This window comes from Lycorma delicatula, chromosome 5 (genome assembly GCF_047948215.1).
Source record: "Lycorma delicatula isolate Av1 chromosome 5, ASM4794821v1, whole genome shotgun sequence".
NCBI lineage: Eukaryota > Metazoa > Arthropoda > Insecta > Hemiptera > Fulgoridae > Lycorma > Lycorma delicatula.
In genome coordinates this window covers 86,334,688-86,350,440 of record NC_134459.1, presented here as the reverse complement: position 1 = coordinate 86,350,440, position 15,753 = coordinate 86,334,688, and the positions used below count along the sequence as shown (strand labels likewise).

Genomic DNA, 15,753 nt, shown 5'->3' with positions numbered 1-15,753 from the left:
CTAGATCAACCCGGTGGGTAGATTTTATATATATATATATTTTTTTTTTTTTTTTTTTTTTGTTTAACCTCCTGGTCTACCGTTAAGTATTGCTTCAGAAGATGTGATGAATGATTTGTAGCGTGTGTGAAAATCCCATCCTGACCGGGATTCGAACCCGGGACCTCCGGATGAAAGACCGAGACGCTACTATCGTGCCACGGAGGTCAGCGGGGATAGACTATATTAATCTAGTCAAACTTTACTAACTTTGACAAGCAAGCGTAGGTTAAGTATGGTTAGATTATATTTAATATATAACTTTATCACATAAAAAAACTCAAATACGTTTACACAGTTTAGGGTTTTATTCGTATCACTTTATTTATATTCTCAACCTAACAGTCGCAGCGCGCGGTGTTAGAATAGCCTCCGTTTAATCAGAAAGTACCGTTTTTTCTTCTACGGGAAACAAATAATGAGAAAATTCCCATAAAAAAATAAATATTTATGTAAAATTTATAGCTCGATTAATAAACACACTGAATTAAAAATAAATTATAGAATTTTTAAAACTGTGTAAGATGTAGATGTTACTTACAACCTGCTACAAACTCCATGAGTAATGAAAGTATGCGGAAAATTAAAGATAATTAAAAGAAATAAAAAGTAAGATAATATAGTTTTAAACAGTCCAACTATAAAATGGTAGAGGGTTATTAATAACTGTAGCCAGTATTATTTCTTAAATAGAGAGGAACAATTAAGGCTATGTTTTGCTGTAAAAAGCATATGTTTGTAAAAGCGTGAAAATAACGTAAACAAATGACGTGAGGAAGAAGAAAGGCCACAACTGAATACTATTCGTGACGGAAGAATAATCCGTTACTCGGGTTATTGGTTAAACGAGTTGAATTGATAACCGCTATCAAACCGTCTGACGCAAATTCTGAGAAAAACTAAGTGTAAAGATAACATAACCAGCAATTCAATATGTCATTATATAGCTCCAGACAATAAGCCACAGTCTACTTTTTTCCTGTTTAGCCTCCGGTAATCACCGTCTGGTATTACTTCAGAGGATGAATGAAGACGATATGTATAAGTGCAAGTGAAGTGTAGTCTTATACAGACACAGGTCGACCATTTCTAAGATGTGTGGTTAAGTGAAACCCAACCACCGAGGAACACCGGTATCCATGATCTAACACTGAAATCCGTATAAAAGTAACTGCCTTTACTAGTATTTGAACGTTGGAACTCTCGATTTCAAAATCAGCTGTTTTGCGAAGTCGCGTTGATCACTAACCAACGTGATGGGCGAGTCACAGTCTACTAAGAGTGCTAAAAGTGAATAAAAACTAAAATCAACACAATAAATGATTTGTTGATGCCTGATACATGAATTAATCCGAAAACTAAGTAAAGTTAATAATAAATTCGGATTTCTTATAAGAACAATTTCGTATCTTCTTGAATATTACTTTGTACTAATTATTATTTTCGTCAATATATGAAAAAGATTCCAAAAATGATTTTGGAATATTTATTTCTTGACGACCGACTACTATGAATGAAACAATTTTAATTTAAATACAATTATACATTTGAATTAACATCTTTTGGGAAATCCCTGATGATGGAGTAACGGCTCTGAAAGTACTCGGATATATATGTAGATTATAAAAAATAATATATGTAGATTATTAAAAAAATATACATAAAAATAAAAAATACAGATTTAAATACTTTTTATTTTTCAAAGTTTAAAAAGTAGTATAAATTCTCTAAAGCTGTACCAAATTTTCCGTCTGCAATATTATCTACTGAAATCTAACAGTAAAAAATGTAAAACGTTACGAATTATAATAATATGATGGAGAATTCAAAAATAATAAACAGAGGGAGCGATTAATTTCTGCTCAACAAATGGAAATGTACTTTGAATGCTCTCATACGGATGAAAAACTACAGAATAAATATGAAAATATTAGACTGCTTATATTATCTGTATACATAAAGAATTACAATCAAAAGTTTTTGCATGAATTACAATCAAAAGTTTTTGCATTAGAGTGTTTTTTACATTCAAAGTTATCTCATTTATGCAAAAAATTAAAAAAAAGAAAAAACATTATAAAATTACATTTTAAAGCGAAATTTATATTAAAAAATATATGATTCGATTTATATGATTTAATTCGAATTCTTTTGATTTTTTCTTCTTAACTTCCAAACTCCTTTTAAATTTCATTTCAGCAATAAAGAAAAAAGTTGTTAAATAAAAGAAATACGTTTTAAATTACGAAAAATCTTACTTATTGACATAAAATGCATGTTTTAAAAGAAATAATTTAAGAATTAATTTATTAAGATATTTTACTCTTTTAAATTATACAAGGTTTTTCAAATGCTGCACAATATTTAAGAACAATTCAAATGTTTTTCTTTCTTTTTAATTACTCTCTTATCTGTTTTATTTATGTGTAGATTTAAAACCCATAAAAATACACTTATTAATTTGAAATAAAAAATTAATTAAATGATATGAGATTAAATATTTTTTGCTAACGAAAAAAAGTTTTTTTCAATGAATTAGATTATCAGAAGCAAATGTAAAATAATTTTTTACCGCGTTACTTTTGATTCCGATAATTTTAATTCATGAAAGAAAGATTTTTTTCGCAAAAAAGACTTTTTAAAACTCATATACTATTAACTTTTTAACGGATTTCAAAAAAGAAGGAGGTTATCAATTCCACTGCATTTTTTACTTCCTTGTACAAAGTAAAGGAAGTATTGTAATCGCGAAAAATTTTGGTTTTCTGATTTCAACGGAAACATCCATTTGATCATCCTGAATCCATTTTGACAAGTTTCGGCTTGAAGTCTGTATGTACGTACGTATGTATGTACCTCGCATAACTCAAAAATGATTAGCTGCACAATGTTGAAATTTTTTATTTAGGACAGATGTAACACCTAGTTGATTGAGCCTGGTCTTTTGATTGCAATCGACTGGACCAAAAGTATCCAAAAAGAACCAAAATCCTAAAAATTTGGATTTTGGCCTCTTTCTTAACTGCAGTAATAAACCCTCGTTGAGAGATTTTCAACGATATGATAAATCAAAGTGGTACTTATTTTCATTGGTGCCAGAGTTATAGCTCAAAAAGTTTAATTAATGAAATATTTGGATCTTACAAGGGGAAGGCACATCGGTTCGAATCCTGCTCCATTCCTTTTTTTTTAAATTAAATATATTGATTTATTAGTAATTATTTACCTCTGATTGTAAAAAAAGATTTTACAATAAAAAAAAAAATAAAAAAAATATAATAAAAAATATAAATATATAAAACATATATGTAATTTAATAGGCGTACAAGGAAGTCATGTGGTGTCCACATCAGATTTTTTTGTTGTATGTTACGCAATATCTCCGACGTTAGTAAACCGATTTTGATTTTTTTTTTTTATTCGAAAGAGTACACTTTCGGAATTGTCCCATATAAATTTCAATCACATCCCATCATAATCTTAGGAAAAATGCAAAAAAAACTGAACGGATAGACACACTTAGCCGCTAACCGCTCGCACCAGTACCGAGTTGCTCTGCTCCCTGCATGACTAGGATATTAATAACCGTCTACATTATCGTCGTTTAGTCTCCGTGGTAATATTCATAGCATTTCTTTCTCTAATTTTCTTCCTTTTTCCCTTGGCTACTTTCCTCTAAACTCCACACAACATTTATAAAAATGATGAAAAAGTGTATTAAAAAATTATAATTGCAAAATTATAATATAAATATTTATATTTATATTATACAAAAATAATTCTAAATGTGCACTGTTAAATAAATAGTCATACAACAATCTCCCAATAGCCATCACTATGTATGAACCAAATTAAATATTACGAGTATAATGTTGAAATAAATAATATTCTACAGTTATTATAAACACTTTTTAACCGGGTGCTCTCAAAACTTGTCCAAATGTCTACTCGCAATAATGAAACTTATAAAATGAATAAATTACGCAACATCATCATTTCTGTGAGAGCTTTCTCATCATTTAGTCTATTTAATAACTTATTTGGGTCCAAATCAGACAAGGCAATTCTCTTAAAATTTTTAATTCAACTAAAAGGGACATAAATCTCTTGGCAAAATTGTTCTTGCCGAGGTCTATAACTGCCCTGTCAAGAGCTGTACGTAACAGTTTGTGAACAGTCACCAACCCAGCTTAGTATTAGAGGTAGCATTCTGCGTTAGAGGTCTCTGTATCCCTTTCTTACTTGGAATGTTGTACAAACTGGTGAAATGGCTACGTATCCATCAACATCTTTCATTTTAAGACCAATAGTCTCACCATCAAATTTTATGAGTACAGCTTCCGGTAATTCTTTTTCCTCGTATACAAGCCTAGGCGGTGTGAACGTTGCTCTTGCGTTTCGTTTGACATACGTTTGTGTATTAAACTGACACGATGAGCATGACTCTATAAACTTTTATTCCGTAAGAATCGACTGTTGTAGGTTCTCATTTGTGAGAGTTTATATTCTCACTGTTGAGAAGTCTCTGCGGAAATATTAATGGCATTTCTTTCTTCATTTTTCCTTAAAAATAAATCATATAGATCATTCCTTTCTTGGCAACTTTTCTTTAAACGTCGCTGTCTCATTTGAGCTGCGCGTTTAGTAGGCCTTCCCATATTTTAATTATGTAATGTAATAATATATATATTATTAAATTATTGGTAAATATAACATATTTTAATTATGTAATGTAATAATATATATATATTATTAAATTATTGGTAAATATAACATATTAAATATTATGTAATATATAAATTTATATAAGCTTGATACCACTAAAAATTGTGAAATAAAATAATTTATAAAAAATAAAAATAAAAAGCGACTACAAAAAATAATAGTACTAAAAAGTTACAAATAATTATATTTTTGTTTATTAACTTAAGTAAAAGTATTTACAACAAACTACTATTTTTGATGTCGATGCCAGCCAACAGAAGTTAAACAAAAAAAAAAGATATATGATCTATATAATACGAATTCTACATCAAACAATGCAAAATTGGTAATAGAAGTTTTACTAAAATAAAATGAGATCTACAAAAATATAATACAATAAAATGCGACATATAAAACTATTATATAAGAATACTCTTTATAGATGTTTAGGTACATATATTATCACAAAGTACATATGCCTTAACAAACTCAAGATCGTGAGACGCTCTCTCTTATATGGTCTTGAGATCCCATTTTACATGTGGCAATCCCGTTTAGTCGCCTAGTGGTCGATTAAGGTAGTAACGTTAAGTTTAATTCGTGAAAATAAAAGTTACGACCTAAAATCAAAAACTGCTTTTACTTTAGTTAATAAATAAAAATATAATTATCTGTAACTTTATAGTTCTAATTTTTTGGTAAAACTAAGTCAGTTTAATTAAGTCGGGTCTAAAACTAAGTCGGTTTTTATTTTCACTTTTTATACATTATTTTATTATTTCAAATTAAATAATAATTTTACTTTTAAAAACACAAAAATGTTGAATTTGTTTCTCATTCCTTTAATTTCTAAAACTTAGAACTCGCCGTTTTAGTTTCATTTCGGCATCGTCAAAAATTACCAAAACATCTTTTATTCATCCTTTCCGAAATAAAAAAAATAAATAAATTTCATGTGGACACCACATGATTTCCTTGTACGCTTATGAAATTACATATACATATTTTTTGCTGCACTTCATTAAAACTTATTTCGTTTGAAAGTGAGATACGATCCCGATCCTCTAATTTTTAATAAAGTGGACAGTTACACAATTGCTGAAATATTAGTTTTAATTAACATCAAATACTTTTATGCAATTATTAATTCCAACAATCTTACATGAAATATTGGGATAGAGTAAAAGTCCATTTATTACTCGTAGTACTAAATCAGCATTGTTTGTATCTTCATGAGTTGCTGATTAACAAAAGTTTTAGATTTCTGGGGTGTCGTATATACAAAAGTTAATAATAATTAAACTATTCCGTTTAGTGAACTCCTGCATACAAATGTTAATTTCGACCTAACGGTGTAATATATTCATTTTTTATTAATGTATTATTTTTATTATTTTAATGTTGTATATTTTGTACTGGTGAATAATGAAAAATGAAAAAGAAATAATCATACAGGAAAAATAAAGATAACATGAAGAAATATATCTCAAAAACACAAGAAGATGAATATGAAGGGGAGGAAAATGTTAAGAACAAGTGAAGAATAAAAAAATTAAGAGATGATAAATATAAAGAGAAAGAAAATGTTAAAACCAAAGAAAGAATAAAAATATTAATAGAAGATGATAAATATAAAGAGGAAGAAAACGTAAAGAACAAAGGAAGAATAACAAAATTAAGAGAGGATGATGAATACAAAGAGAGAAAATTTGAAAACTAAAGAACGTGCACACAAACTAAGATCAGAAGAATTATATCCAACAAAAGAGCGATTAAATGATTGGCAACAAAAAACAAATAAACGAAATGATGATCAACTCCGACTTAGAAAGATTATTGTCCGACAATATCAGAGGAGTAATGTATTAAAAGATAAGAATCTTTTACAATTTATTAAAGATCGGGCACGCATATCTCAGTGTATATGTTGTTCTTGTGATGGTCTATTTTTCAGTCACTATGTAGTAAACTTTAACGTAGATAAAATTAACAGAAATTCCAGAATAATTAAATTAAAGTAGAAAATCAAAAAATAACACGATTCTAAATTATAATTTTCAATTAATATTAAATAATCAGATGTTTCACCAAATCTATTACAAATACACATATATAATAATGCCTATTAAATTTAATTAACACATTTTTAAAAGTACATAAAATTTTATTTCACTAATAATTTTTTTCATGTTTTTTTAATTATCTTTGAATTATATTGTTTATTGCAACGTTTTTACAATCACGTTTTAATAATTATTAAATCAATATATTTAAATTTAAATAAAAGAGAAGTTAAAAAAACAAACGCAGATGAAGTCTGATTAGAACCGATGTACCTTCTCTTTAAGATCCAAATGTTTCATTAGTTAAAATTTTATTTTTAACTTCGATTGCAATCAGAAATGGAGATGCACAACTAGATGTTACACCAGTTCTAAATCTATAATTTCAAGATCCTACGGCTAATCGTTTTTGAGTTATATACGCACATACATTCGTACGTACAGATGTCACGCGCCAAAACTAGTCAAAATGGATTCAGGGATGATCAAAATGGATATTTCCGTTGTAATTTGAAAACCGAAAGGTTTCGCAATCACAGTACCTCCTTTACTTTGTACAAGGACGTGAAAAACAGTTAAAAAAAAGCAAAAAAGGAGATGAAATCTGAAGACCGAAATTTTTCGCGATCACAATATTTCCTTTACTTCATACAAGGAAGTTAAAAAAGGAGTAAAATGACGTAAAATAATTATCCCTAGTTTTTTACTATTAAAAAAGCATGAAAGAAGAAAATGAAAAATCTCAACGCGTCAAAAAAGAAAAACTAAAATATGATGTTGTAGAACCATGTAAGATATTACGCTAAATATTTAAAAGAAATTTAACGCGATAAGAAATTTATTTTTAGTAATAATTAGGAAACATTTTAGATAAACTTACAACAATTAATACCAAAAATATTTCAAAATATAGTAATATACTGTACATTGTATTGTTAATACAATTTAAGTTATTAAACGAAAACTATCAACATAATTGTCGCATGCAATAAAAAGATGTATTAATAAATAAAAAATTAAATGTTCACTTACTCCGTGCATGATGGGAAACGCGAACAAGAAGCTCCTTAAATTCTTCAGATGTAGTCGTATCTATGAAGCTCCGATGAAATGTTTCTGAACTAAGTTTGCTGAACAATTTAGCGAGGGCGAAATGACATTTTGACATCCCTTTGTGTGAGTTCATCGGATAGTTGTGGTAAAGTAATCCAGCGACAGACCATCCGAAAGTATGAAGAATGGCTTTAACTGTTTCGCTGACGAGACTATAACTTCCCATCATTCGTGTAAGTGTTGAAAATTCTGATTTGATGCTGAAGTAATCGGGATGAGCAGTTGTTGCCAACATTGGTTTTTCCCATCTGGCCGCGTATCGACCAACAGGTGCTATAACGTATTCACACATCGGGCCCAGGAACACATCTGTATATAAACTCATACTATTTACTATAGAGTTCTAAAAAAAAATCTTATTATCATTAAATTAACAAAAATAATTCTATTAATAATATAATATTCTTTATAAGATTAAAATATTCTTAAAATAAATCCTATTTATAAATAACGACTAAACTAGCTGTACTATGAATTTCTTTTTTCCTAAGATAAATGTATATTTTAAAAAAACCAGCAGAGGGAAATTTTTATAGTGAAGTCCTACATAAAGAATATTTCGTTCGTTTGACCTTCTGACTGTGAGATGATCACATGATAACGATTATTTTAGTATTCTGGGGCGTTTGAAACCTAACCAAAACTCCCACAAAAACTCAATTCCTAGCAGCACGAAATCAGGAATTAGATGATGAGTGAGTGAAAAGAAAGTTATTGTTCTACATAAATATACACACGTAATAATTTTTTTGTACGGGAATACAAGTAATAGAAAGGGTTTAAAAAACATGTTTCGTAAAATAAAATTCAACGAAAATTTATTTTAATATCAATATTTACAGGATTGGTAAGTAAATCAAGAATACATAACTTTCGATGACTAATTTAAATGTGATAAGTTTTTTTATAAAACAACGCCAGTATTTTATCACGATAAAATAACAAAAAAAAAAAAATTTAAATGAGAATACAGTTTTGGAATTAACGGTTCATTTTGGAATCCAAGACTGATATAATTTATGAAAATTATAATTGTGAGGAAAATTTCTAACACCTAAAGAAAAGCGTATGTATAGAAAATAAATAAATTTAAAAAAAGTAGAAATACAGAATAAATAGAAAATCTGTTGTTAAATTTTATAACAAGACAACTAATATAGACTCTATGATCTAATGAAGATATTATTAATACAATTATAATTATTAGAAGAATCCCGGATAAAAAAAGTTTAAGTTTGAGAAATAAGTTATTAAAGCTAAGAATATCTGCTTGGAGTAATAAAGTTAAAATCTACAGTGGCTTTGAACTTGTACAGTCGTTGAATTTCAATTATTGTCTTTATCTGGATCTAATAATACTCCCTATACATTACTTCATAAGCAAATGTGTCAAAGAATTAATATTCAGTCTGCATATACATGGGCTTGTCTTTCTGGTGAACAGCGGTACATTCTTTTTAGCAAAGAAAGGAACTAATTCAGTCCTCACTTTCTCTAGTAAACCTGGCATGGAATGCTTCAAATTTATATGAGTGACCCTTCTATATTTTGAAGTAATTTATCCCTAATGCCAAGTAAATTATAACTTTTTAGTTATTACATCTGACAGAGAAAGAATGTGTGAAGATGAGGTATAACATAATGATACGAATTAGAACGTCAAGTATCATCCGGAAATAGACACTAATAGTGTGTCGATAAATCCATATATCTTCTGAACTACCAGAAATTAGATATATCCAGTATTTATTGAATATTTATAAAATGAGTTAATGTCTAATAGAATTTTGATTTTCTAATTCAAAATAAAAGTTTTTTGAAATGAATCAGATATAACATTTTACAAATAACCGAAAAAGAATAATAATCAATAATACGATAAAAGAAATACGTAAAAATGATGCTTTAAATTTATTGTTTATGATGATGGAAATTTATTCAAGAATATTTTAATAACTCCATAAAGAATAAAATTACGAAGGAACAATGATTAAAATCTTTAAAATAAAAAGAGAATTATTTTATTTCATTCATAAAAGAAAAGGAAAGAAAGAAAGCAATTTCTTTATTTTATAATATTTAAGTAGCTAGGAAAAAAAAAGAAGATTGAGTTATAGTACATTACTTTACAAAGAAGAAAGGTCAATCACAAAGTTTAAAAAACTTATAAATATAGATCATGATGTAAATGTAGAAGATAAAATAAATAATGTAGAAATAGCATTATTTAATGAATAAGTTTACCACATTAAAACTACCATTACTATTTTTGGAGTGAATTTAGAATGGATAATGAATAGCCAATGCATTAGGATAAGCAATGCATACCAATGCAATAACCAATGCATACGATAAGGTACATCTGTCTAGTATTTATATCTTCTACTAGTTGTGAGTCATAATTCTTGATACTATTACAAGCTGCATATCAATCCATTTATAAGTACGGATGCACAGAAATTTTACAGTACACACATAATTTTTAATAAAAGATTTAAAAAAGGAATAATAGGTTTCTATCAAATAAATTTAAATTTTAATCAACAGCAGTGTATAAATTAAAAAAGAAAATACAAATAAATATTTTGATTGTTTAAACGGCGGAGGGAAGACCGTCACTGTCAAATCTCTTTCCCGGGCCGATATCCCCGATCTAACGCGTGCTGATTTCTTTCTATAGAGATAGCTGAAGCAAGAAGATTTCTAAATATTTTGAACCACAATATTTCAATTGAAGAATCGTATTAGAACGATCAAAATTAAATCCTTAGCGGTAGGGTTAGAGTAATTGACAGCTTCCAACGCCGCTTAGAAGAATGTTAGGTGCTGTGCGGCTGTTATTTGAGGGTCATACTAACTGATAAATGGCACTGTTGTAACTTTTATTTTACGTAGAAAGTAAAAATAAAAAGGAGTTGTTCGTTTATTGTGTGATGTTTTAATACGCTACCCATGCTGCCTCACTCGTCATAATTATTAATTATAAAACGCTTTGTTAAGGAATTAAGATTAAGTGATTCAAATGTAAAATTTTTTTAATTGAATGTTTTGTTTTGTAAAGTATATCAAGAAAAGTTAACTTTTTTACAATTTAGAAAACACTACTGAAATAAATAAGTGTTTTTTTAAAAATAAAAATAAAAATTACACAAGTTGTAAAAAAAAAAAAAATAAATAAAACGAAAAAAAACATGTTGAAAATTAAGTGCATAATTAATTTAATGATTTACTGTTTTTCTACAGAATTTACTTTTAATATCAATTTTACAATTCACAGTTTTTCTTCTAAGGGCGCTGAGAGTTACATAGTAATAATATTTTACATCACACTTTAAAATAAAAGCTAAGTTAATAAAAGGAATTTTAAATTTATTGATTTGATAGTGAATTGTAAGATAATGTTATAGTACTTTTGTTTTCTTCTTTTTCTTTGTTTAACCTCTGGGATCACCGTTATATATTGCTTTAGAGGATGAGATGAACGATTTGTAGCGTGTGTGAAACTGCCATGCCTGACCAGGATTTGAACCGGGGACCTCTGAATGAAAGACCGAGACCATTCGCGCCACGGAGGTCGGCCATGTTGAAGTAGTGGAAATTTTTTACTGGTAAGTTAAGTGAGAATGTTCAATGTAAAATACAATTTTTCTGATCTCTGTGGCGGAGTGGTAGCGTTTCGGCCTCTCATCCAGAGGTCACGGATTCGAATCCTGGACAGGAATGGATTTTTCATACGCTAAAATTTTCCATTTTATATTTCCATGCACAAGCTTCGAAGCTTATATATGGTGAATTAATCATAAAAAAATCGAGAAACAAGCATCAATGACTTAGTTATTAGTAGTAGTTTCTTGTATTTATGTTTTATAAAAACTAACAATGAAAGAATAATAATTTTTTTTTTTCAATAAAAAAATGTAACATTTTTTTTTCACAAATTACACAAGAATTAAAAAACATCACTGGTTTACTTTTTATACTCTTTTAAAAAAACAACATAATTTATAATACAATTTTTTGTCTTATAACATTAACTTCAATGCAATATTGTAATTTTCCTTCCTTTGTAGCCCACAAATGGGAAATTTTTTAGTTTGACCATAATTCGAGAATTTAGGACCAATTTGTTCGTAGCTTTTTATTATTCTTTCGATTAAAAGTCATGTGTGTAGGACTTATGAGATATAGCAAGAACTTCCTGAGGCTAAAAAAAAATAATAATAAATAAAACTATATTTTACACATATATACTTTAGAAAATAGTTAAAATTTAAAAACAATTAAATTTTAAAAGAAAATATATGTTGATTAGCATATCAAAGCGTGGTAACGTGATTTTTTTAAATAATAAAGTATTACAGTATTTAAAGTAACATATATCTTTTTATAGCCTATTTATAATAATAATATAATTAAATACTTTTAATATAATTTCACCGGCAAATTTAATAAATAAAACGCTGTATTGGCTACAAAACGATTTGCAAGTAAAATTTCAATGAACTTTTAGTAAGCAAGTCGTAAGTAGTTTTGAATATTTTAAATAATGATTATATTTTATGTTTTGATCAATGAATTTATTTAAATATAAATAAGTATGACAGTAGCTAAATCTTTTAAACTTAAATTCAAACAATATTACAGTCAGATATATTTCAAACATAATTTTATTAAATATGCTATTATTATAAATGCAAGTAAGCTTTATTTAATCATTAATTTCACAATTAAAAGATATTTTTCTTGATTATGTAGAAAAATTACTGTGTTAAATATAATAAATGTTTATTAGTTGAAAAAAAAAAAAATTATCTTAAACCAATAATATTATGCGTTAGCAGAAAGTAGGTCATTCGTGAGTACAAACTTCTACATAGTAACATAAGTTGGGATTAAGGTACAGGATATGTGGTTAAAGAAACCATAAAATGTACGGCAGATTATACCAATGTATCAGTGTAAACAAATACAGGTCAGTGATGATAACATGAAATTTAAGAACATTTCGTTAGTTGGTATTACAAAATGTTAAAACTAGATCTTGAATAAAAAAAATAAGTTTAATTATCAATACAGCGAAAAATGAAATATGAAACAATTTTTTTTTCAAAGTTAATAATTAAAGTTTTTTTTTTTAAGCCATATACTAGCTCGATACATTAGATAATATAAATAAATAAAAATCAGATAATTTCAAGAATAATTTATATTTATTATGAATAAATATATATATATTTTTTTTTTCCATAAATATTTACTTAAAATTATTAAAATAACTTACTCATATTTATTTACAATTATTAATTTTTCTATTCATATTACAAATTTTCACTCGAAGTTTTACATGTGTGGTGAAACCTTGATTGTTTCAAATGAACATTTTCCTTCTGTTGTTCCAAGAAGTATAATTAAATAAAAACTTAATTTTTTTAATTTAATTTATTTAATACAACAATGATATCTATCTAACTTGTCTCAGGCTATTTATTACAGAGCAGATTAACTTCAAAACTCTGCTAAACTTTTGTGTACAGATGGAGAAAATACTATGTATTGTCAGAAACAATTTTCTTTATAGAATTTTATGGCTCTTCTTAACAGATTATTTAAGAAAATAATAAAAACAAAACTTTAACTGATCCCGGTATGTTTAGAATGCTAATATATGCAGAATCTGTTCTGAACATTAAGGGAACATAAATAAAAACCAATTTTTTCAAATGAACTTTAAAAAAATATCCATTACGAGAATTTTTTTTTAAAATTATTATTTTTTCTCTTTTTTACATTACTTACAATATGATCGTAAATATAAAAATACGTTTCAGGATTTGTATTCAAATTAAAGGTATACATTAATCTTCAGATACATAGTCTACACCTTTGCTATAGTTTTCTAACCGATTTAGTTTTATAATTAATCAATCCAGTTCATCTATACCCTTTTCTTTTCCTGTTTAGCCTCCGGTAATTAACGTTCAGATAATACTTCAGAGAATTAATGAGGATGATATGTATGAGTGCAAATGAAATGTAGTCTCAGTTCGACTATTCCTGAGATGTGTGGTTAATTGAAACCCAACCACCAATGAACTCCGGTATATACGATCTAGTATTAAAATTAGTGTAAAAATAACTGACTTTACTAGGACTTGAACGCTGGAACTCTCGACTTCCAAATCAGCTGATTTGGGAAGACGCGTAATTCATCTACACCCAATTGATTAATTCCCCACTCTTCCTGTAGTATTCTGCTCATAGAGCCCAATTAAGCTTTAAATTTACGAAACATTTGAATTATCTGATCTAAACATTACTATTGTATTTTTATATACGTATTACTGTAATTTACGTAATGCGTTTAAAAACATTTCTGTAGTACTGCGTTTCTCAACCGAAGAGTGCAGCAATTGTAATAATAAAACAACGGATGTACAATACGATTCATTAACCCTGCATCAATAGTATAACACTATATAAGTGAGTTCATTTTACATTCATACTTTCAGTTTAACAGGGACTCAGTCATACATACATCTCGTGAACGTATCCGATCATCGTCTACCTAACGACATTGTTATATATTAACTTTAACGTAACATCATTTTTTCTTTATTAATATTAAATAATTAAACGAAATCACTTTCATAAAATGATAATGTACTAAATTTTTCTTACATTAAATCTTGTTTAATATTTAGTATAAAAAAAGATTGATTAGATTAAAAAAAAAAATACAAAAAAAAAATCACCATCTTTATATGTTGTTATTATTTTATTTCATCTATTTTTAATGATAACGACGAAATGAAGTTAAAAATATGTAAACAAATAATTTTAAATTATACGTTAAACTAAAATTTGAAAAAAAAATTTGCTGTTATTTTCAAATCTATTAGTTCAATAATATTTTTTAAAACTACTACTTTCATTATCCTAAAACGGCTTTAATGTAATAAACGAAGTTTATTACGATCTTTATCTTGATGATAAATATTATATATTATTTAAACTGCTGATGATGAAATTAAAGATTAGTTAACATTTATTATGTGGATCAACCATCTAGATAAGTCTTTAGAATAACAGATACGCAGTATATCAATGTGGTCTCTTCTACGACGCAAAAAACCCTGATTCATGTAAAATAAAATATATAATTAGATTTTAATTCCAGTGTTATTGGTATTCAATTAGCGACACTTGTCTTCGAAATAGTCATTTTAGATAAAATTAACTATCGAATTGTAAATCAACAGTCGGTTGTAATCAGCTTAAAACTTGTAATCTCGAATTTAAAATTACTCAATACGTAGCATAAAACAGAAAGTAGGTTTTTAAAATATAATTAATTTTTATATAATATTTAATTTATTCGTTTTTATTTGTTTATCATAAATAAATAATTTAATAACTGGTTTTAAAAATTTATTATTGGTATTGACCTAAATGAAAAATATGCTACACAGAAGTTAACAATCATTTTAATTAAAATTTCACAACAGGTTTTTATCATAAAAATCTAGCCTCTAAACGTCAGTAATTTGAAGACAATAATTATAATAAATGATTTATCAGATCACTATTAATCATGCTGATCATTATACATTATTTATAACTAATTGTATACGACACGTATAATAGAAGGTATAAGCTGGTAATTTTTTATACAATTTATAAATATTAAACCTACATGATTTGTATTATTGCCATAATAGTATTTTTCTTTTACAAGCGATTCAATTAGTCGATTAAATTACAAGTAAAATGTCTATATAACAGTAAATAGTAGATTTCATCGAAAAGCAATTAGTTTGTTCCGTGGTTTAACAAC

The 15,753-nt window shown here is 27.1% G+C and overlaps 1 protein-coding gene across 1 annotated transcript in view; it reads right to left on the bottom strand.

The window, feature by feature from the left end:
• Nucleotides 1–15,753, bottom strand: part of LOC142325158 (atrial natriuretic peptide receptor 1) — a 1,463,037-nt gene that overhangs the window by 1,048,412 nt on the left and 398,872 nt on the right. The window contains exon 3 of the mRNA XM_075366562.1: nt 7,839–8,228. Within this exon, the coding sequence (XP_075222677.1) occupies nt 7,839–8,228 (390 nt within the window). The remainder of the gene's footprint in view (nt 1–7,838; nt 8,229–15,753) is intronic.